At 55.8% G+C, this 25,429-nt stretch overlaps 1 protein-coding gene across 3 annotated transcripts; it reads right to left on the reverse strand.

The window, feature by feature from the left end:
* Positions 1–1,726: 1,726 nt before the first annotated feature.
* Positions 1,727–20,876, reverse strand: LOC144599939 (uncharacterized). Of its 3 annotated transcripts, none has more exons than XM_078411211.1 (8): positions 19,152–20,876; positions 17,051–17,141; positions 15,771–15,885; positions 14,006–14,127; positions 13,151–13,309; positions 8,347–8,509; positions 6,818–6,967; positions 1,727–1,980 (listed from the first exon to the last, which is right to left on the reverse strand). In XM_078411211.1, the coding sequence occupies exons 1-8, from the start codon at positions 20,575–20,577 to the stop codon at positions 1,822–1,824; spliced, it is 2,385 nt and encodes a 794-aa protein (XP_078267337.1). In that variant the 5' UTR covers positions 20,578–20,876; the 3' UTR covers positions 1,727–1,821. The 3 variants fall into 3 exon arrangements, with proteins under 3 accessions (XP_078267337.1, XP_078267336.1, XP_078267338.1); XM_078411210.1 differs by having other exon boundaries at positions 8,323–8,509; XM_078411212.1 differs by lacking the exon at positions 13,151–13,309 and having other exon boundaries at positions 8,323–8,509.
* Between the last annotated feature and the right edge of the window lie 4,553 nt (positions 20,877–25,429).

A 25,429-nucleotide genomic window follows, 5' to 3' on the forward strand; every position in this document is an offset into this window, starting at 1 on the left:
ACAAATCTTTTGTTTGTTTGTTTGTTTGTATGTTTTGTTTGTTTTGTAAAGCGTCTTTGAGTTTCCTGAAAAGCGCTATATAAAATAAATGTATTATTATTATTATTATTATCTGGTTGGAGGTGAAAAGGAAACAAAATGGTGTCACATGAGGAGAGAGGAGGAGGAGTGAAATGTCAAGCCAGAGGGGGAGATTCCATTCAATCCGTTGAACCTGCTTATCCAACATTCTAATTCTTCACTATGGTCTCGGCAACTTGCTGTACAACAGTGACTGTAGCATTACCACTTGTATACTCAATGCCTGACTGATGAAGGCCAGCGTGCCCAGAGCTTTCTTCACCACCTGTGACACCATTGTAAGTGCATGACCTGGATATTCTGTTTTCATTTCATATTGCCAACTTTTATTGATAACAGTACATATTTAACAAGCAGGAATGTTGTGTTACAACCTTTAGGGTTGCTGGATGATTACAAATGTGACCATGAGTTATCTACAGTTTTAATTGCGCTGTAACACAGAACATTAATATTATTAAACAGATCATCAGGAACATAATAACCTCACTTTATAAGGTAAGGTCTGTGAATTCCCCCCCCCCCCCCTCCATCCACCCTCACCCTCACCCCCACCTCCCTGATGGGCCGAATGGCCTAACTCCCTGAGCTGAATCGTCTTTAGTTGAGTTTAGTTTGTAGTTGCGTGTACTGAGGTACAGTGAACAGTTTTTGTTACGTGCTAACCAGTCGGCAGAAAGACTATTCGTTATTACAATCAGGTCATCCACAGTGTACAGATACAGGATGAATGGAAGATCCATTTAGCACAAGATAAAGTCCAGTAAAGTCTGATCAAAGATAGTCCAAGAGTCTCCAATGAGGTAGACGGGTCAGGGCCACTCTCTAGTTGGTGATAGGACGGTTCTTCCCCGCTTGTCGAGCCCCCATTGGCCAAAAACTGCCTGTCATGTCGACAGTTGGCTTAGTTGACAGAAATAAAACGTACGCTGGCCTTCATAATAAGAGGAGTTGAGTATGGTGGTCTGGCTTCACCCCCCCCCCCCCCCCCCCGTTACCCTGGCTGACGGCCACAGCGGGCTGGGGTCACAAGGTTCCCAGACCCCCCAAGGCAGCCCCCGGCATTGGGGGTGACACGTCCCCCTGCCCGAGGGACCGAGGCCTATTTGTGGGTCCAGCCTCAGCAAGGGCTGGATTCTACCAACAAAAACTGCATTCACTTCGTGCCTTTAGCACATGAAGATCTTCCAAGGCACCTCACAGCACCACGGCCTAACCTAAACTGATAAACTGAGGGAAGGGCACAGTGAGAGAACGATAGAGGAGGAAGAGTGGAGGGGGGGGGGGGGGGGGGGGGGGGATGGAGGGAGCAGTGGAGGGAGCTTTCTCTCAGACCAGGTGTTGGGATTTGTGACTCTTACCCCCACCCCCTCCCTCCCCCTCTCTCCCCATCTTGCCCCCTCTCTCTCCCTCCCCCTCTCTCTTTCCCCACGCTCCACAAACCACTTTCCCCTGAATCATTGTAACACGCGCCTCACTCCCCCCCCGGACCTACACATAGGCCTCAGTCCCTCGGTCAGGGGGGATGTGTCACCCCCAATGCCGGGGGCTGCCTTGGGGGGTCTGGGAACCTTGTGACCCCAGCCCTCTGTGGCCGTCAGCCGGGGTAACTTTGTGGGGGGGGGGGGGTGTGAAGCCAGACCGCCAGTCACCGAGGGGAGGGTGTAGCCAGAGGACGGGCCGGGCAGAGGTCCCAGTGTCCGGTCCTGGACTGTGAGCCCCCCCCCCCCTCTCCCACGGTCACTGCACCTCGTTCGGCCCCAGGTACTTGAGGATGCACTGCAGGTAGAGCAGCCGCCCATGCAGACAGGTGGTCGACAGCAACATCGTCTGCAGTGCCGGCTTGATCGGCACCACAGCCACAACCCACCAACACCAGCGAGGCCCGTCCAACAGCTCCTGCAACAGCAGCAGGGTCACTGACACTGAATACCCACGCACACACCCACACACTCACCCACCCACACACTCACCCACACACTCATCCATGCACACACCCACACACTCACTCACTCACACACTCACATGCTCACTCACCCACACACTCACTCACTCACTCACTCACATGCTCATTCACACACTCACACACTCACCCACACACTCACCCACACTCACTGAGACTGCACACCCACACACTCACCCACACACTCACCGACGCACACACCCACACACTCACATGCTCACTCACTCACATGCTCACTCACCCACACTCACCCACACACTCACCCACGCACACACCCACACTCACATGTTCACTCACCCACACACTCACACTCACCCATGCACACACCCACTCACACGCTCACCCACATGCTCACTCACCCACACACTCACATGCTCACTCACCCACTCACACACTCACTCACATGCTCATTCTCACACTCACACACTCACCCACACACTCACTGAGACTGCACACACACACCTACCCACACACTCACATACTCTCACCCAAACTCACCCACACGCTCACATGCTCACCCACCCACACACTCACCCACACGCTCACCCACACGCTCACTCACACACTCACCCACATGCTCACATGCTCACCCACCCACACACTCACCCACACGCTCACTCACCCACACACCCACACACTCACATGCTCACTCACCCACACACTCACCCACGCACCCACACTCACCCACACGCTCACCCACACGCTCACTCACACACTCACCCACACACTCACATGCTCACTCACCCGCTCACTCACCCGCTCACTCACCCACGCACACACCCACACACTCACCCACACACTCACCCACACACTCACCCACACGTTCACTCACACACTCACCCACACACTCACCCACATGCTCACTCACACACTCACCCACACACTCACATGCTCACTCACCCGCTCACTCACCCACGCACACACCCACACTCACCCACACCCACACACTCACCCACACACTCACCCACACACTCACCCACACGCTCACCCACACGCTCACTCACACACTCACTCACACACTCACCCACACACTCACACTCACATGCTCACTCACCCACGCACACACCCACACTCACCCACACCCACACACTCACCCACACGCTCACTCACCCACACACTCACATGCTCACTCACCCACGCACACACCCACACACTCACCCACACACTCACCCACACACTCACCCACACTCACATACACTCACATGCTCACTCACTCACCCACACTCACTGAGACTGCATACTCACACTCACCCACACACTCACCCACACACTCACTGAGACTGCACACTCACCCACGCACACACTCACTCACATGCTCACTCACACTCACTCACATTCACTCACCCACACACACTCACTCACACACGCTCACTCACACGCTCACTCACACACTCACCCACACTCACCCACACACTCACCCACTAGCTCACCCACTAGTTCACCCACACACTCACCCACACACTCACACACACACTCACCCACACTCACCCACTAGTTCACCCACACACTCACCCACTAGTTCACCCACTAGTTCACCCACACACTCACCCACACACTCACCCACACTCACCCACACACTCACCCACTAGCTCACCCACTAGTTCACCCACACACTCACCCACACACTCACCCACACACTCACACACACACTCACCCACACACTCACCCACTAGTTCACCCACACACTCACCCACTAGTTCACCCACTAGTTCACCCACACACTCACCCACACACTCACCCACACACTCACCCACACACTCACCCACACACTCACCCACACACTTACTCACTCACACACTCATCACGCACTCAATTTCTGGGAATAATCCAGAAGATGCAGGATCATTTCATTCCAAAGAGGAGGAAAGATTCTAAAGGGAGTGAGAGGCAACCGTGGCTGACAAGGGAAGTCAAGGACAGCATAAAACTAAAAGAGAAGATGTATAACTTTGCAAAGATGAGCGGGAACCCAGAGGATTGGAAAACTTTTAAAGAACAACAGAAGGTAACTAAAGGCAATGTGGGGAGAGAAGGTGAGGTACGAAGGTAAACTAGCCAATAATATAAAGGAGGATAGTAAAAGCTTCTTTAGGTATGTGAAGAGGAAAAATATAGTTAAAACAAATGTGGGTCCCTTGAAGACAGAAACAGGTGAACTTATTGTGGGGAACAAGGAAATGGCAGACGAGTTGAACAGGTACTTTGGTTCTGTCTTCAATAAGGAAGACACAAACAATCTCCCAGATGTACTGGGAGACAGAGGACCTAGGGTAATGAAGGAACTGAAGGAAATTCACATTAGTCAGGAAATTGTGTTGGGTAGACTGATGTGACTGAAGGCTGATAAACCCCTAGGGCCTGATGGTCTGCATCCCAGGGTACTCAAGGAGGTGGCTTTAGAAATCGTGGACACATTGGTGATCATTTTCCAATGTTCTATAGATTCTGGATCAGTTGCTGTGGATTGGAAGGTAGCTAATGTTATCCCACTTTTCAAGAAATGAGGGAGAGAAAGCAGGGAATTATAGACCAGTTAGCCTGACATCAGTGGTGGGGAAGACGCTGGAGTCGATTATCAAAGATGTAATTGCGGTGCATTTGGATAGCAGTAACAGGATCGGTCCAAGTCAGGATTTACGAAGGGGAAATCATGCTTGACAAATCTTCTGGAATCTTTTGAGGATGTAACAAGTAAAATGGACAAATGAAAGCCAGTGGATGTAGTGTACCTGGACTTTCAGAAAGCCTTTAACAAGGGCCCACACAGGAGATTCGTGGGCAAAATGAGAGCACATGGTATTGGGGGTAGGGTATTGACATGGATAGAAAATTGTGTAGGAAAGAACTGCATGTGCTGGTTTAAATCAAAGGTAGACACAAAATTCTGGAGTAATTCAGCAGGTCAGGCAGCATCTCTGGAGAGAAGGAATGGGTGACGTTTCGGGTCGAGACACTTCCTCAGACTGGTCGGGGAGAGGGTGGGACAAAAATAGAATGTAGTTGGAGACAGTAAGACTAGTGGGAAAACTGGGAAGGGGGGAAATAGAAAGGGAAAGCAAGGGCTATCTGAAGTTATAGAAGTCAATGTAAACCAAAGAAAATTGGTTGGCAGACAGGAAACAAAGAGTAGGGATTAACGGGTCCCTTTCAGAATGGCAGGTAGTGACTAGTGGGATGCCGCATGGCTCGGTGCTGGGACCGCAGTTATTTACAAATATACATTAATGATTTAGATGAAGGAATTAAAAATAACATTAGCAAATTTGCAGATGACACAAAGCTGGGTGGCAGTGTGAACTGTGAGGAGGATGCTATGAGGATGCAGGGTGATTAGGACAGGTTGTGTGAGTGGGCAGATGCATGGCAGATGCAGTATAATGTGGATAAATGTGAGGTTATCCACTTTGGTGGCAAAAACAGGAAGGCAAATTATTATTTGAATGGTGCCAGGTTAGGAAAAGGGGAAGTACAACGAGACCTGGGTGTCCTTGTACATCAGTCACTGAAAGTAAGCATGCAGGTACAACAGGCAATGAAGAAAGCTAATGGCATGTTGGCCTTCATAACAAGAGGAGTTGAGTATAGGAGCAAAGAGATCCTTCTACAGTTGTACAGGGCCCTGGTGAGACCACACCTGGAGTATTGTGTGCAGTTTTGGTCTCCTAATTTGAGGAAGGACATTCTTGCTATTGAGGGAGTGCAGCATAGGTTTTCACACAACATTTTCAGTTGTGAATTTGTGGAATTCTCTGCCTCAGAAGGCAGTGGAGGCCGATTCACTGGATTCAAAAGAGAGTTCGATAGATCTCCTAGGGCTAGCGGAATCAAGGGGTATGGGGAGAAGGCAAGAATAGGGTACCGTTTGTGGATGATCAGCCATGATCACATTGAATGCCAGTGCTGGCTTAAAGGGCTGAATGGCCTCCTCCTGCCCCTATTATCCAAGTATCTATGACACACTGACACATTCACTGAAACAACACACTCACTGACACACCCATGGACATGCTCACAGACATAATACTAGCACACTCACCAACACACTCATTGACACAGCACACTCACAGACACACACACACTGACACACTCACAGACACAGTTGCTGGCCAACTTGCTGACACACTCACGGGCACACTGCAGGCACAACACTCACTGACACATTCACTGACACAACACTGGCTGACACACTCCCCAACACTGACACACTCACTGGCCCACTCTCTGGCACACTCACTAACACACTCGCTAATGCCCTCATGGCACATGTACTGACAGCCACAGGCACACAAACTCACTGACACACTCACTGACACTAACATACCCACTGAAAAAGACTCACTGCCACTGACACACTCACTGACCCTGACACACAACCTGGAACCGCTCAGTGGCACACCCGCCGACACACTATGGCACGGACATGCTCACTGACACCGTCACACTCACTCGCACATTCGCTGGCATGGACCCAATCACCGACATACTCACGGACACACACGCTGGCAATCACATACTCGTTGGCCTACTCACTGACACACTTTCTGACACGCTTACAGGCACACTCACTGCCATGGACACACTCATTGACAAGCTCACTGACACACTCACTGGCATTGACACACTCACAGACACTCTCACACACTTCCACACAGCCAAACGCACACAGATACACACACTCCCCGACACACTCCCCTCAACCCCACACTGGTACATCCCCAATCTGCCCCCCCCCCCTCACTGTGACGCTGGGTGGACACCCCACCCCCCCCTTACCTGCAGGCTGGGGTCAGGGTCAGGGATGGCTCCGTGCCAGGAGCACAGGTATTGCTGATGGAAGAGGGGCAGCTGCCGGAACCAGCCCAGGGCCGTCTGGTAGACCTGGTCGTGGAACTCCTGCAGACTGCCCAGGACCTCAGCAGCGATCTGTACGGAGAGATGGGTGTGAGGGTCCATGGCATTCCTCCCCCTCCCCCACTTCCCCACCTCAACCCAAACCCCAGCCCCTCCCTCATCCGCCCTCCCACAGCCCAACCCCTCCACTCCGCCCCCCCTTCTCAGCCCCTTCACAGCTCCTTTCCTGAGCCCATGCCAGCCGAATACTCCAGCCCAGCCGGGACCCCAGCCAGGCACGCAGGGCGGTGGGAGCGACACATGATGGGTCCACTTGCTGCACCGACACCCACCACAGCCTGGGATCCCCCCCGCCCCCCCCCCCCAATCTCAGGGAACACTCAGTGACCCAGCATCACTCCCACTGCCCCTCTCTGCCTGATCGCAGCCCCGTCTGCTCCTATCACATGCACTGGGAGGGGGCTGATCAGAGGGGCTGAGAGGCCCACGTAGACCGCCCAGGGCTGACATGCACGCATGTTGGTTTGGCTCCTTTGGTGGGGGAAGCCTCTCTGGAACATTTGGCAGTTGGGGTAAAGATCTCGGAGGTTCAGTCAGTGTGGTCACTGCAACTCCCCAGCCCAGCCCAGCCCCCCCTCAGCCCAACATTCCCCCTCAGCCCAACATTCCCCCTCAACCACCCCCCAGTCCAGCCCCCTCTAGCCCAACATCCCTCCTAGCCCAACATCCCCCCTCAGCCACCCCCCAGCCCAGCCCCCCCTCAGCCCAACATCCCCCTCAGCCACCCCCCAGCCCAGCCCCCCCTCAGCCCAACATCCCCCCTCAGCCACCCCCCAGCCCAGCCCCCCCTCAGCCCAACATCCCCCTCAGCCACCCCCCAACCCAGCCCCCTCTAGCCCAACATCCCTCCTAGCCCAACATCCCCCCTCAGCCCAACATCCCCCCTCAGCCACCCCCTAGCCCAGCCCCCCCTCAGCCCAACATCCCCCCTCAGCCCAACATCCCCCCTAGCCCAGCCCCCCCTCAGCCCAACATCCCCCCTCAGCCACCCCCTAGCGCAGCCCCCCTCAGCCCAACATCCCCCCTCAGCCCAACATCCCCCCCAGCCCAGCCCCCCCTCAGCCCAACATCCCCCCTCAGCCACCCCCTAGCCCAGCCCCCCCTCAGCCCAACATCCCCCCTCAGCCCAACATCCCCCCTAGCCCAGCCCCCCCTCAGCCCAACATCCCCCCTCAGCCACCCCCCAGCCCAGCCCCCCCTAGCCCAACATCCCCCCTCAGCCCAACATCCCCCCTCAGCCACCCCCCAGCCCAGCCCCCCCTCAGCCCAACATCCCCCCTCAGCCACCCCCCAGCCCAGCCCCCCCTCAGCCCAACATCCCCCCTCAGCCACCCCCCAGCCCAGCCCAGCCCAACCTGCAGACTGACCAGCGGTGGGCCCCAGACATTTACCCGCTGGTCCTGCAGGTACTCGATGTCAGCCGTGTTGTAGCCGTCTCTCTGACCGCGTCGCAGCACCTTAAAGCGACGCCCACCCACGGCATCGATCAGACACCGTCCATCCGGCAGCTCTTCACTCCCATGGATGGTCAACATGCAGCCAAAGTCCGAAAACCTGCAACACGCACACACCTAATCAATGACCAGAGTAGACAGTGACAGTATAAGAAAATAACTGCAGATGCTGGTACAAATCGATTTATTCACAATAAGCTGGAGTAACTCAGCAGGTCAGGCAGCATCTCGGGATAGAAGGAATGGGCGACGTTTCGGGTCAAGACCCTTCAGACTGATGTCAGGGGGGCGGGACAAAGGAAGGATATAGGTGGAGACGGGAAGATAGAGGGAGAACTGGGAAGGAGGAGGGGACGGGAGGGACAGAGGGACTATCTAAAGTTGGAGAAGTCGATGTTCATGCCACCGGGCTGCAAACTGCCCAGGCGAAATATGAGGTGCTGTTCCTCCAATTTCCGGTGGGCCTCACTATGGCACTGGAGGAGGCCCATGACAGAAAGGTCAGACTGGGAATAGGAGGGGGGAGTTGAAGTGCTCGGCCACCGGGAGATCAGTTTGGTTAATGCGGACCGAGCGCAGGTGTTCAGCGAAAGGATCGCCGAGCCTGCGCTTGTTTTCGCCGATGTAAATAAGTTGACATCTAGAGCAGCGGATGCAATAGATGAGGTTGGAGGAGGTGCAGGTGAACCTTTGTTTCACCTGGAAAGACTGTTTGGGTCCTTTGATGGAGTTGAGGGGGGAGGTAAAGGTACAGGTGTTGCATCTCGTGCGGTTGCAGGGGAAAGTGCCCAGGGATGGGGTGGTTTGGGTAGGAAGGGACGAGTGGACCAGGGAGTTACGGAGGGAACGGTCTCTGCAGAACACAGAGAGGGGAGGGGATGGGAAGATATGGCCAGTGGTGGGGTCCCGTTGTAGGTGACGGAAATGTTGGTGGATGATATGTTGGATCCGCTGGCTGGTGGGGTGGAAGGTGAGAACGAGGGGGATTCTGTCCTTGTTGCGAGTGGGGGGAGGGGGAGCAAGAGTGGAGCTGCGGGATGTAGAAGAGACCCTAGTGAGAGCCTCATCTATAATGGAGGAGGGGAAGCCCCGTTTTTTGAAAAACGGGGACATCTCGGAAGCCCTAGTGTGAAACACCTCATCCCGGGCGCAGATGCGGCGTAGACGGAGGAATTGGGAGTAGGGGATAGACTTTTTGCAGGGGACCGGGTGGGAAGAAGTATAGTCCAGATAACTGTGCGAGTCAGTGGGTTTATAGTAAATGTCCGTCACTAGTCTATCTCCTGTGATGGAGATGGTGAGGTCCAGAAACGGGAGGGAGATATCGGAGATAGTCTAGGTATACGGGGAGAAAAGATGAGGTACGAGGGTAAACTAGCCAATAATATAAAGGAGGATAGCAAAAGTTTTTTTTTTTAGGTACGTGAAGAGGAAAAAAATAGTCAAGGCAAATGTGGGTCCCTTGAAGACAGAAGCAGGGGAATTTATTATGGGGAACAAAGAAATGGCAGACGAGTTAAACCGTTACTTTGGATCTGTCTTCACTGAGGAAGATACACACAATCTCCCAAATGTTCTAGGGGCTGGAGAACCTAGGGTGATGGAGGAACTGAAGGAAATCCACATTAGGCAGGAAATGGTTTTGGGTAGACTGATGGGACTGAAGGCTGATAAATCCCCAGGGCCTGATGGTCTGCATCCCAGAGTACTTAAGGAGGTGGCTCTAGAAATAGTGGAAGCATTGGAGATCATTTTTCAATGTTCTATAGATTCAGGATCAGTTCCTGTGGATTGGAGAATAGCAAATGTTATCCCACTTTTTAAGAAAGGAGGGAGAGAGAAAACGGGTAATTATAGACCAGTTAGTCTGACATCAGTGGTGGGGAAAATGCTGGAGTCAATTATAAAAGACGAAATTGCTGAGCATTTGGATAGCAGTAACGGGATCGTTCCGAGTCAGCATGGATTTACGAAGGGGAAATCATGCTTGACAAATCTACTGGAATTTTTTGAGGATGTAACTAGGAAAATTGACAAGGGAGAGTCAGTGGATGTGGTGTACCTCGACTTTCAGAAAGCCTTCGACAAGGTCCCACATAGGAGATTAGTGGGCAAAATTAGGGCACATGGTATTGGGGGTAGGGTACTGACATGGATAGAAAATTGGTTAACAGACAGAAAGCAAAGAGTGGGGATAAATGGGTCCCTTTCGGAATGGCAGGCAGTGACCAGTGGGGTACCGCAAGGTTCGGTGCTGGGACCCCAGCTATTTACGATATACATTAATGACTTTGACGAAGGGATTAAAAGTACCATTAGCAAATTTGCAGATGATACTAAGTTGGGGGGTAGTGTGAATTGTGAGGAAGATGCAATAAGGCTGCAGGGTGACCTGGACAGGTTGTGTGAGTGGGCGGATACATGGCAGATGCAGTTTAATGTAGATAAGTGTGAGGTTATTCACTTTGGAAGTAAGAATAGAAAGGCAGATTATTATCTGAATGGTGTCAAGTTAGGAGGAGGGGGAGTTCAACGAGATCTGGGTGTCCTAGTGCATCAGTCAATGAAAGGAAGCATGCAGGTTCAGCAGGCAGTGAAGAAAGCCAATGGAATGTTGGCCTTCGTAACAAGAGGAGTTGAGTATAGGAGCAAAGAGGTCCTTCTACAGTTGTACCGGGCCCTGGTGAGACCGCACCTGGAGTACTGTGTGCAGTTTTGGTCTCCAAATTTGAGGAAGGATATTCTTGCTATGGAGGGCGTGCAGCGTAGGTTCACTAGATTAATTCCCGGAATGGCGGGACTGTCGTATGTTGAAAGGCTGGAGCGATTGGGCTTGTATACACTGGAATTTAGAAGGATGAGGGGGGATCTTATTGAAACATATAAGATAATTAGGGGATTGGACACATTAGAGGCAGATAACATGTTCCCAATGTTGGGGGAGTCCAGAACAAGGGGCCACAGTTTGAGAATAAGGGGTAGGCCATTTAGAACGGAGATGAGGAAGAACTTTTTCAGTCAGAGGGTGGTGAAGGTGTGGAATTCTCTGCCTCAGAAGGCAGTGGAGGCCAGTTCGTTGGATGCTTTCAAGAGAGAGCTGGATAGAGCTCTTAAGGATAGCGGAGTGAGGGGGTATGGGGAGAAAGCAGGAACGGGGTACTGATTGATAGTGATCAGCCATGATCGCATTGAATGGCGGTGCTGGCTCGAAGGGCTGAATGGCCTACTCCTGCACCTATTGTCTATTGTCTATTGTCTATTGTCTATATTTAAGGGCAGGATGGAAATTGGAGGTGAAGTGTATGAAGTCAGTGAGTTCTGCATGGGTGCAAGAGGTAGCACCAATGCAGTCGTCGATGTAGCGGAGGTAGAGTTCGGGGATGGGGCCAGTGTACGTCTGGAACAGGGATTGTTCGACGTACCCGACAAAGAGGCAGGCGTAGCTAGGGCCCATGCGAGTGCCCATAGCTACGCCTCTGGTTTGGAGGAAGTGGGAGGAGTCAAAGGAGAAGTTGTTGAGGGTAAGAACCAGCTCTGCTAGGCAGAGGAGAGTGTTGGTCGATGGGGATTGGCTGGTTCTACGGTCGAGGAAGAAACGGAGGGCTTCGAGACCATCCTTGTGGGGGATGGAAGTGTAGAGTGACTGGACAACCATGGTGAAGATGAGGGAGTGGGGGCCTGGGAACCGGAAGTTATCAAGGAGATGGAGAGCGTGTGAGGTGTCTTGGACGTAGGTGGGGAGAGATTTAACCAGGGGGGATAGGATCGAATCGAGGTAGGTAGAGATAAGTTCGATGGGGGATGAGCAGGCAGAGACAATGGGTCTGCCGGGACAGTTATGTTTGTGGATTTTAGGTAGGAGGTAGAATCGGGCCGTGCGGGGCTGGGGAACTATGAGATTGGAGGCACTGGGGGGTAGATCGCCGGAGATGATGAGGTCAGTGATGGTGCTGCTGATAAAGGTCTGGCGTTTGTCGGTGAGGTCATGGTCCAGGGATAGGTAGGAAGAGGTGTCTGATAGTTGTCGTCTGGCCTCGGTCCGGTAGAGGTCAGCACGCCAAACAGTGGCAGCACTGGGCCAGTGTGCAGGTGACAGCACTGACCCAGTGTGCATGCTGACACCACACAGCCAGTGCACACAGTGACAGCACTGGCCCAGTGTGCATGTTGACAACACGCAGCCAGTGCACACAGTGACAGCACTGGGCCAGTGCACACAGTGACAGCACTGGGCCAGAGCACACAGTGACAGCACTGGGCCAGCGTGCAGATGACAGCATTGGGCCAGAGCACACAGTGACAGTGCTGGGCCAGTGCCTACAATGACAGCGCTGGGCCAGTGTGCAGGTGACAGCACTGGGCCAGAGCACACAGTGACAGCACTGGGCCAGAGCACACAGTGACTCATCGGCATCCAGCACACTGAACTGTCACCAGAGTGAGACGTAACAGGGGATGGGATCAATCAGAGGGAGCGTTGGGGTAGAGGTGGAGATAGTGTGTTCGGGGAGGGGGAGGGGGATGGGGAGCAGAGGGAGAGTGGAGGGAGCGAGGAGGGGGAGAGTGGGGGGGAGAGTGGGGGGGAGAGTGGGGGGGAGAGTGGGGGAGGAGAGAGTGGGGGGAAAGAGATGGGGAGGAGAGGGGGTGGTGGTGTTGAGAGGAGGACCTGCTCTTGCCCTCTGCCATCCCTCTCACTGGCCATGCCGTATCCCTCCCCCCCCCCTCCCCATCATGTCCCTACCCGGTGTCGCTCTGCCCCTGGCACATGCCGAAGGTGCGGGTACCGGTCTGGTGGCAGCGGCGGATCATCAGTCTGTAGTGTGGCTCGAACACGTGCAGCGGACACGCGATCCCCGGGAAGGCCAACATGCACACGAAGATGGGGACACTGGTGGTCAGGCTGGCAATGGGACGGGGGGGCAGGTGTGAGTGGGGAATACACCCCCCCCCCCGATACACCCCCCTCCCCCGGGGCAACCCCTCCCCCTGATACACCCCCTCCCCGATACACCCCCTCCCCGATACACCCCCTCCCCCGATACACCCCCTCCCCGATACACCCCCTCCCCGAGACACCCCCTCCCCCCGAGACACCCCCTCCCCCCGATACACCCCCTCACCCACCGATACACCCCCTCCCCCACCGATACACCCCCTCCCCAATACACCCCCTCCCCCGATACACCCCCTCCCCCAATACACCCCCTCCCCCACCGATACACCCCCTCCCCGATACACCCCCTCCCCCACAATACACCCCCTCCCCCCGAGACACCCCCTCCCCACAATACACCCCCTCCCCCACCGATACACCTCCTCCCCCACCGATACACCCCCTCCCCCACCGATACACCCCCTCCCCCACCGATACACCCCTCCCCCGATACACCCCCTCCCCCCGAGACACCCCCTCCCCCACAATAAACGCCCTCCCCCACAATACACCCCCTCCCCCCGATACACCCCCTCCCCCGAGACACCCCCTCCCCGCGATACAACCCCCCCGCGATACACCCCCAGATACAACCCCTCCCCCCGATACACCCCCGCCCCTCTCCAGGGTTCACCCCCCCCCCGCCCCCAGCCCCAGCCTTACTCTGAGAGTTCGTTCAGTTCCAGCAGGTTGAGGTGGCGCCGGGCCGCGAACTCGGTGGAGAAGGAGGCAGCGATGATGGAGTGAAGGAGGCGGGTGACCGGGAACGGCCGCTGCCCCAGGTACTGCGGGGACAGCGAGACAATTGAGCAACCGCAGCCGCTACCCGGGGAGAGGAGCCCAGTCTACAGGTCGTGTCCCAGTCTATGGGGTAGTGTCCCAGTCTATGGGGTAGTGTCCCAGTCTATGGGGTAGTGTCCCAGTCTATGGGGTAGTGTCCCAGTCTATGGGGTAATGTCCCAGTCTATGGGGTAGTGTCCCAGTCTATGGGGTTGTGTCCCAGTCTACGGGTAGTGTCCCAGTCTATGGGGTAGTGTCCCAGTCTATGGGGTAGTGTCCCAGTCTATGGGGTAGTGTCCCAGTCTATGGGGTAGTGTCCCAGTCTACAGGTAGTGTCCCAGTCTACGGGTAGTGTCCCAGTCTACGGGTAGTGTCCCAGTCTATGGGGTAGTGTCCCAGTCTATGGGGTAGTGTCCCAGTCTATGGGGTAGTGTCCCAGTCTATGGGGTAGTGTCCCAGTCTATGGGGTAGTGTTCCAGTCTATGGGGTAGTGTCCCAGTATATGAGGTAGTGTCCCAGTATATGGGGTAGTGTCCCAGTCTATGGGGTAGTGCCCCAGTCTATGGGGTAGTGCCCCAGTCTATGGGGTAGTGTCCCAGTCTATGGGGTAGTGTCCCAGTCTACGGGTAGTGCCCCAGTCTAGGGGTAGTGTCCCAGTCTATGGGGTAGTGCCCCAGTCTATGGGGTAGTGTCCCAGTCTACGGGTAGTGCCCCAGTCTATGGGGTAGTGTCCCAGTCTATGGGGTAGTGCCCCAGTCTACGGGTAGTGTCCCAGTCTACGGGGTAGTCCCAGTCTATGGGGTAGTGCCCCAGTCTATGGGGTAGTGTCCCAGTCTACGGGTAGTGCCCCAGTCTATGGGGTAGTGTCCCAGTCTATGGGGTAGTGCCCCAGTCTATGGAGTAGTGTCCCAGTCTACGGGTAGTGCCCCAGTCTAAGGGGTACTCCAAAGACGTACAGGTATGTAGGTTAATTGGCTGGGTAAAAATGTAAAAAAATTGTCCCTAGTGCGTGTGGGATAGTGTTAATGTACGGGGATCGCTGGGCGGCACGGACTTGGTGGGCCGAAAAGGCCTGTTTCCGGCTGTATATATGTGATGATGATGATGATGATGATGATGGTAGTGTCCCAGCCTACGGGGTAGTGCCCCAGTCTATGGGGTAGTGTCCCATTCCAGTCTACCCGGGGGAGGAGCCGTGTACCCAGGGCCGTTTTTACAGCATTATGGGCCCCCAGGCAAAGCAGTGTACTGGGGCCCCTACCGTTACTCTCCCCCACCCCCCTTTCCCTACCAGCCCCCCCCCCTGTCGTGCCGGCGAAAAGCACTTACCGAAAAGCACTTAGCGATGGACTTAGGGATGGAAAGTGTTGCGAAAAAAGCACTTATTGAACCTACATTTTTGAAGTAGTATTTATTTATTGCAAGTCACTTAACATACACAGATCAGCATGGGGACCCTATGCTCGTGGGGCCCCGGGCAAGTGCCCATCAGGCCCATGCGTTAAGACGGCCCTGCGTGTACCTGGGGTAGAAGCTGCCATTCCCAGGATACTGCACCGACAGCTCAACCCTTCTGTCGGTTCATGGATCCCACCAGCACCCCCACCCCCCGTCCCCCGTCCCCCCACACCCGGGCCCACAAACTTGCCTCCCGCAGGTCCTGCTTGCAGAGCGGGCAGCTGGGCCGGTAGTCCAGGCAGCGCTGCATGCACTGGCGGCAGAAGCTGTGTCCACACGGGGTGGTGATCGGCTCAAACAGCAACCTGCACCGGGGAGATACCCCGTCAGGCCAGGAACCTCAGCACCCACACACACACACACACACACACCCTCACACACACACACACCCTCACCCCATCCCCACACACACACACACACCCACACCCTCACACACACACACACACCCTCACACACACACACACACACACCCTCACACACACACACACCCTCACCCCATCCCCACACACACACACACCCTCACCCCACACCCCCACCCCACCCCCACACACACCCACCCCCACACACACCCTCACACACACACCCACCCCCACACACACCCTCACACACACTCACCCCACCCCCACACACACACACACACACACCCTCACACACACCCTCACCCCATCCCCACACACACACACCCTCACCCCACATCCCCACCCCACCCCCACACACCCACACACACACCCTCACACACACTCACCCCACCCCCACACACACACACCCACCCACACCCTCACACACACTCACCCCACCCCCACACACACACACCCTCACCCCACCCCCCCACACACACCCACCCACACCCCACCCCCACACACACACACCCACCCCCACACACACCCTCACACACACTCACCCCACCCCCACACACACACACCCACCCACACCCTCACACACACACTCACCCCACCCCCACACACACACACCCCCTCACCCCACACCCACACACACACACCCACCCACCCACACCCACCCACACCCCCACCCCCACACACACCCACCCACCCCCACCCCCACACACACCCCACACACCCCCACCCCATCCCCACACACCCCCACCCCACCCCCACACACACACACCCCACCCCCCCCACACACCCCCCCCCCTCACACACCCACCCCCCCCCCCCCCACACACCCACCCCCTCACCACCCCTCCGGACCCTCCCCACACCCATCACCGCCACCACCCTCACACCCCCACCTCACCAGCACCTCTCCCCCCACACCCCACCCCCTCTCTCACCCCCACCACCGCCCCAGCACTCAACACCTTCACCGGACCCCTCCCCCCTTGCGCCCCCTGCCCCTTGCGCCCCCTGCCCCTCTCCCCCCTGCCCCTCTCCCCCCTGCCCCCCTGCCCCTCTCCCCCCTGCCCCTCTCCCCCCCTGACCCTCTCCCCCCCCCCCTGCCCCCCGTCCTCACCGTGCACACAGTGAACAGTCGAAGTCGGCAGCGCTGAGCTGGGGCGGCGCTGGGCCGGTGGTGAGAGACTCCGGGCCGGTCCCGTCTTCACCTGCGGACGGGAGAAACCCAATGGTGGAGACGGGCAGAGAGATATAGCACTGAAACAGGCCCTTCGGCCCACACAGTCCGTGCCGGTCACCGATCACCCATTCACACTGGTTCTGTGTTACCCCACTTTCTCACCCACTAGGGAGGGTGTGTAAACATGGACAGGTGACGTTTCAGGTCGGAGCCCTTCTTCAAACCCCATCTATGTCTCGCAGAGTCAGTTTGAAGGGTCTCGATCCGAAACGTCACCCAATCCACGTTCTCCAGAGATGCTGCCTGACCCGGGCAGTGAGGTATAGGATTACAGTCATACAGGCTGGAAACAGGCCCTTCGCCTCAGTTCGTCAACGCCAAACAAGATGCCCCATCTTAGCTCATCCCACCTCCCCGCGTTTAAACATAGAACAGCACAGCTTAAAACCAGGCCCTTCAGCCCACAGTGTCTGTGCTTCACATGGTGCAAAGACCATCACTAATTTACCTGCACAGAGCGCATATCCCTCCATTACCCTGCATATCCGTGTGCCTATCCAAATGTCTTTTAAACACCACTATCGTGCCTGCTTCAACCAACCAGTGCGTCCCAGCCCCAAGCACCCTCTGTGTGGAAAAACATGCCCCGTACATTTCCTTTAAACTTTGCCCGTCTCACGTCAAAGCTATGCCCTCTGGTATTTGATTTTTCCACCCTGGGATAAAGATCCTGACTGTCCACCCCATCTATGCCTCTCATAATCGTGCATGTTTCTACCAGGTCTCCACACAGCCTCCAGCGTTGCAGAGAAAACAACCCTGGTCCGTGTACACCCACGGTTAACGTTACCACACCATGGATTCCATTCAGTTCAATTGCCCTCTCATTGTCCAAGGACCTCTGCCACAGGGATACAATCACCCGATCACACCCACCCCATAGACACTCTCCCCCCCCTCACCCACACCCTCCCTCACCCACACCCTCCCTCACCCACTCTCCACTCACCCACACCCCCCTCACCCACACCCTCCCTCGCCCACACCCCCCTCACCCACACCCTCCCTCACCCACTCTCCACTCACCCACACCCCCCTCACCCACACCCCCCTCACCCACTCTCCACTCACCCACACCCCCCTCACCCACACCCTCCCTCGCCCACACCCCCCTCACCCACACCCTCCCTCACCCACTCCCCCCTCACCCACACCCTCCCTCACCCACACCCCCCTCACCCACTCTCCACTCACCCACACCCTCCCTCACCCACACCCCCCTCACCCACACCCTCCCTCACCCACACCCCCCTCACCCACACCCCCCTCACCCACACCCCCCTCACCCACACCCCCCTCACCCACACCCTCCCTCACCCACACCCTCCCTCACCCACACCCTCCCTCACCCACACCCCCCTCACCCACACTCCCCTCACCCACTCTCCCCTCACCCACTCTTCCCTCACCCACACCCCCCTCACCCACTCTCCACTCACCCACACGCTCCCTCACCCACTCCCCCCCTCCCCTCCCACCCCCTCCCACCCCCTCCCCCCCACACCCACTCCCCCCCCACCCACTCCCCCCTCACCCACAACCCCTCACCCACTCCCCCCCCACCCACTCCCCCCTCACCCACAACCCCTCACCCACTCCCCCCCCACCCACTCCCCCCTCACCCACAACCCCTCACCCACTCCCCCCCCACCCACTCCCCCCCCACCCACTCCCATCCCAGAGACACTCCCCCCCTCACCCACTCCCCCCTCACCCACTCTTCCCTCACCCACACCCTCCCTCACCCACTCCCCCTCACCCACTCCCCCCCTCACCCCCCACCCACTCCCCCCTCACCCACTCCCTCCCCACCCCCCACCCACTCCCCCCTCACCCACTCCCTCCCCACCCCCTCCCCCACCCCCTCCCCCACCCCCTCCCCCCCACACCATCTCCTCCGTTCCTCGCTCCTCACCCTGTCCCTCCCGTCACTCTTCATTCCCCAGAGCGGACACTCCCACCCCTCGCGGTCTCTTACTGGATTGTCGGAGCTGTGTTGCCCGGGCCTCGGGATACCGGGGTTGCACGACTGACATCTCAGGGTTCAGACTGACCGGAGACTGTGTGGTCTGGGCACGACGTGGCTGAGGGGTGTCCGCAGTTTCCGTTGTCTGCGGGCTGTCCGGTATTTGCGGGGTGTCCGGTGTTTGCGGGGTGTCCGGTGTTTGCGGGGTACCCAGTGTTTGTGGGGTGCTCAGTGTTTGTGGGGTGCCCGGTGTTTGCGGGGTGCCCAGTGTTTGTGGGGTGTCCGGTATTTGTGGGATGCCCAGTGTTTGTGGGGTGTCCGGTATTTGCGGGGTGTCCGGTATTTGCGGGGTGTCCGGTGTTTGTGGGGTGCCCAGTGTTTGTGGGGTGTTCGGTGTTTGTGGGGTGCCCAGTGTTTGTAGGGTGTCCGGTGTTTGTGGGGTGCCCAGTGTTTGTGGGGTGTTCAGTGTTTGTGGGGTGTCCGGTATTTGCGGGGTGTCCGGTGTTTGTGGGGTGTCCAGTGTTTGCGGGGTGTCCGGTATTTGCCGGGTGTCCGGTGTTTGCGGGGTGCCCAGTGTTTGTGGGGTGTCCGGTGTTTGCGGGGTGTCCGGTGTTTGCGGGGTGCCCGGTGTTTGTGGGGTGTCCGGTATTTGCGGGGTGCCCAGTGTTTGCGGGGTGCCCAGTGTTTGTGGGGTGCCCGGTGTTTGCGGGGTGTCCGGTATTTGCGGGGTGCCCAGTGTTTGTGGGGTGCCCAGTGTTTGTGGGGTGCCCAGTGTTTGCGGGGTGTCCGGTATTTGCGGGGTGCCCAGTGTTTGTGGGGTGCCCGGTGTTTGTGGGGTGTCCGGTATTTGCGGGGTGCCCAGTATTTGCGGGGTGCCCAGTGTTTGCGGGGTGCCCAGTGTTTGTGGGGTGCTCAGTGTTTGTGGGGTGTCCAGTGTTTGCGGGGTGCCCAGTGTTTGCGGGGTGTCCGGTATTTGCGGGGTGCCCGGTGTTTGCGGGGTGTCCGGTATTTGTGGGGTGTCCGGTATTTGTGGGGTGCCCGGTGTTTGCGGGGTGTCCGGTATTTGTGGGGTGCTCAGTGTTTGTGGGGTGCCCGGTGTTTGCGGGGTGTCCGGTATTTGCGGGGTGCCCGGTGTTTGCGGGGTGTCCGGTATTTGTGGGGCGCCCGGTGTTTGCGGGGTGTCCAGGACGCCAGGCGTCGGTCCCGGCCCCGCCGCCCTCCACCGCTCCAGCAGCCCGCTGATCAGCACGTTGACGCGGACGGCAGCGGCGGTGCTCGGCAGCGACCCCCCGCACAAGGGGCAGCCCCGGCCCGGGACACAGCGGCGGCACAGTGTGTGTCCACAGGCGGCGGTCACCGGCTCCCACAGCTGGCACCGGCAACGCGGGCAGTGCAGCATCTCAGCCACCGGCCCCGGCACCGTCCCCCGCTCCTCCATCACCGGCCCCGGGTCCGGCCGGTCCGCCTCCTTCACGGTGCAACGCCCGGTGATACTCCGGCGCTGACTTCTCGGTTGGTCCGATACAACTCCGGTGCTGTTCCGCTATTGAGCCGGTGCTGGCCCGGCTGTGATCCGGTGCTGGCCCGGCTGTGATCCGGTGCTGGCCCGGCTGTGATCCGGTGCTGGCCCGGCTGTGATCCGGTGCCGGCCCGGCTGTGATCCGGTGCCGATGCTGATCCCGGTTTACCTCGGGATGCGGAGTTTATAAAACACAGGGTTAAGTAACTATGTAAATAACCTACGTGGCGCCGAGTGATTCCTCTTTGCCAAACAGCCAAGTGTTTCATAATTGTAAATTGAAGGGGAAGCGAGCGCGGCGCACACTCACAGTGCACACGCGTGCAAACACACACTGACAGCGCACACACGGGCAAATAACACTCACAGCGCACACGCGTGCAAATAACACTCAGTGCACACGCGTGCAAACACACACAGCGCACGCACGTGAAAACACACTCACAATCCACACGCGTGCAAACACACACCCAGTGCACATGCGTGAAAACACACACAGTGCACACGTTTGCAAACACACACGGTGCACACGCGTGCAAACACAATCACGGTGCACACGCGTGCAAACATACGCTCACGGTGCACACGCGTGCAAAAACACACTCGGTGCATGCATGTGAGAACACTCGCAGTGTACACGCACGCAAACACACACTCACAGTGCACACGTGTGCAAACACACACTCACAGTGCGCACACGTGAAAACACATTCAGCATGCACATGCGTGCAACACACACACAACATGCACATGTGTATAAACACACTCACAGTGCACACGCATTCAAACACATGTAACAGTGCAACATACACACACATTGTGCACATGTGCATAAATGCACATTCACAATGCACACGCATGCTAACACACACTCGCCATACACAGGCATGCACACACATACACAGGTATGCAAACACACACACGAATACAAACAGACACACAGAGTGCATACCCGTGCAACACACACACATCGTGCACATGTGTATAAATACACATTCCCCTACACATGTGTGCAAACATACAATCACCGTGCACATGTGCACAAAGGCACACTCAACGGGTACATACGAGCAAACACATGCCCGTCATACACAGGCATGCAAACACACACTTCCTGTGCACATGCGTGCAAATGCACTTTGTGCACACACGGTGCAATCACACACTCGCCATGTACACGCATGCAAACACACACTGCCGGCATGTTCCGTGCAAACACACACTCGCTGTATGCAGAGGGAATTGTACAAACACTAACTCACTATATAGAGACATTGTGTGAACACATACTCACTGTATCCAGAGGCTCCGTGCAAACACACACTCACAATGCTTGCTCACACGCACTGTAAACACACTCACAATGCCTGCTCACACGTACTGTAAACACACTCACAATGCCTGCTCACGCGCACTGTAAACACACTCATGCTTCACCACACCAGCACAAATATGCTCACAAACCGTATCCAGTGTGCACACTCACACTCTGTGCTCCCAAGTGTTTTGAAGACGTGACAAGGAGGATTGATGAGGGTGGGGCAGTGGACATCTTGCACAGGGGCTTCAACGAGGCCTTGGGCCAGCGCCTGAGTGGTTAACTAGTCTGGAAATGCGACCTTATGGTAACTAGAGGGAGCTGCATAAACTGGGTATGATAATTGGCTTGGGGGTGGTGGGGGTAGAGGGTGGTGGGAGGCAAGGGGTGGTGGGGGTGGTGGGGGTAGAGGGTGGTGGGAGGCAAGGGGTGGCGGGGGTGGTGGGGGTAGAGGGTAGTGGGAGGCTAGGGGTGGTGGGGGTAGAGAGTGGTGGGAGGCAAGGGGTGGTGATGGGCCCACTGCTGTTTGTTTTACACATTAACCATTTGGACAATGGAGTTTCAGTGTAGTGGGCAGTGAAGAAGGTGATCCTAGATTGCTCCAGGATCAAGGTGAACTGGGGAAGTGGACCAAGCAATGGCAGATGGAATTGAACTCAAGCAAGTGTAGAGTGTTGCATATTGGCAAGTTAAACCAGGTCAGGACTGATACAGTAAATAGTTGAGCCCTGAAGAGTTTTGCAGAACAGAGAGACACAGGGTACATAGTTCTATGAAAGTGGTGTCACAGGTGGGAAGGGTGGTAGACGGAGTGGTGAGGGGGGTGTTTATCATGCTAGCCTTCACCGGACAGGCAATTGAGCACAGGAGTAGAAATCCGAGGGGTAACTCTGTCACACAAAGGGTGGTGGGTGTATGGAACAAGCTGCCAGAGGAGATAGTTGAGGCAGGGACTATCCCATCGTTTAAGCAACAGTTAGACAGGTACAAGGATAGGATAGGTTTGGAGGGATATGGACTAGGCAAGTGGGACTAGTGTAGCTGGGACATGTTGGCCGGTGTGAGCTTTGGGCCGAAGGGCCTGTTTCCACACTATATCACTCTGACTCCATGACTCTATGCATTGGAATGTCATGTCACAACTGTGCAAGTCACAGGGGAGTCAAAGAGAGCCGTAGAGTCATACAGCATGGAAACAGGCCCTTCGGCCCAACTTGCCCATGCCGACCAACATGCCCCATCTACACTGGTGCCACATGCCTTTGTTTGGCCCATAAATCCCTAAACTTGTCCTATTCATGTACTTGTCTAAAGTTTCTTAAAATGTTGTGATACTACCTGTCTCAAATAACTCCTCCGGCAGCTCATTCCATACACCCACCACCCTTTGTGAAAATAAATTACCCCTCAGGTTCATATTAAATTGTGCCCCCCCCCACCTTACCTTAAACATATGTCCTCTGGTTCACCTCGTCTGGGCAAAATACTTTGTGTGTTTACCACACTTTTAGTTGAGAGAGGTACTAAAACATTTAAAACACATTTGGCCAGGTACAGGGATAGGACAGGTTTTGAGGGATGGGCCAGGCATGGGCAAGTGGGACCAGTGTAGATGATGCATGTTGCTCAGCATGGGCAAGTGGGACTGTTATGCTCTGGGGCACGACTCACACACAAGAGTCAATTTGGAGAAAATAAAGGCGTTCTTTAATTTTCACATTAAAGAACACTGCGATTCGAACCAAAAACTCTAAACTTACTCAGCTACAAAAAACATTAGTTACAAAAATTACTTACTAGCTATACTACGACCGAGAGCACATGAATCAGAGCACATGAATCACAATACGAACTGGCACAGGACAAAGGGAGGAGTGGACTATATATACATGAGGTAAGGGCACACAGTCAATAGTCAATAGTCGTTTATTTGTCACATACACATAAATGTGTAGTGAAATGAAACATTACCCGCAGTTGAAACACTAAGACCAATAAGAATAATCAATAAAAATGCAATAACACATACAATCATACACTAACACCAAACAAAAGAAACATCCATCACAGTGAGTCTCCTCCAGTCAGGTGGAAACAATCAAGGCGGGGCTGACGATTACAATGGCAGGAAGTCAAGGGACCTGAAATGAGAATCTAAACACAGAACATGACACAAGACTAACAGATCTGACGGGACATTACAGTACCCCCCCCCCCCCCCCCCTTTAGGACCGACTCCTGACGGTCCAGGCTGGTCAGGATGAGTCTTGTCAAAGTCCTTGATCAAAGTTTTGTCCAAAATGAAGCTGGCAGGAATCCAGCACCTCTCCTCAGGACCGTAGCCTTCCCAGTCGACCAGAAACTGGCGACCGCGACCTCTCTTGCGGACTGCAAGAAGTGCCTTAACTGTGTAGACCAGACCACTGTCGACGAGCCGGGGGGGTGGAGGGGGCTTGGAGGCGGGCACGAGTGCACTTTCCTTGACCGGTTTTATTTTGCTGACGTGGAATGTAGGGTGAACCCTTAATGACCTGGGGAGTTGTAGACGGACCAAAACAGGGTTAATGACTTTCGAAATGGGAAATGGACCCACAAACCTTGGAGCCAGCTTTCTGGCGTGGACGTGAAGTGGCAAGTCCTTTGTAGACAGCCATACCTTCTGGCCTGGGCGATAATGCGGAGCGGATCTGCGGTGGCGGTCGGCTGCCACTTTCATCCGGGACTGACCCCGGAGTAGAACCCTCCGAGCTCCGTCCCAGATTCGGCGACAGCGTCGGATCATGGCGTGGGCAGAAGGCACCGTCACCTCACCCTCATAAGCGGAGAACAAGGGGGGCTGGTAGCCGTAGGCACACTGGAAGGGTGTGAGTCCCGTGGCAGCCGTAGGAAGCGTGTTGCGTGCGTACTCGACCCAGATGAGATGGTCGCTCCAGGTGGTCTGGTTCTGCGCGATCAGACAGCGCAAGCAGGTCTCAAGCTCCTGGTTCATCCGCTCAATCTGGCCATTGGATTGCGGATGGTAACCAGAAGACAGGCTGAAGGTGGCACCTATGAGGGAACAAAACTCACTCCAAAACTTGGACACAAACTGAGGACCTCGGTCCGAGACAATGTCTGTAGGGAAACCATGGATACGGAAAACGTGAGACATCATTACCTCTGCCGTCTCTTTGGCAGAGGGGAGCTTGGCCACAGCGATAAAATGTACCATCTTTGAAAATCGGTCTACCACCGTCAGGACAGTTGTGTTACCTTTGGAGGCCGGCAACCCAGTAACAAAGTCAATGGAGATGTGGGACCAGGGCCTCTGAGGGACTGAAAGTGGGTGCAGCAGGCCCGCTTGGGCTTGTCTGGAGGGCTTGCTCCTTGCACAGACAGGGCAGGCGGCCACATATTCAGCTACATCCTTCTCAAGTGAAGGCCACCAAAAATGCTGTTTAACCACAAAAACAG

Source organism: Rhinoraja longicauda, chromosome 14 (assembly GCF_053455715.1).
Source record: "Rhinoraja longicauda isolate Sanriku21f chromosome 14, sRhiLon1.1, whole genome shotgun sequence".
Lineage (NCBI taxonomy): Eukaryota > Metazoa > Chordata > Chondrichthyes > Rajiformes > Arhynchobatidae > Rhinoraja > Rhinoraja longicauda.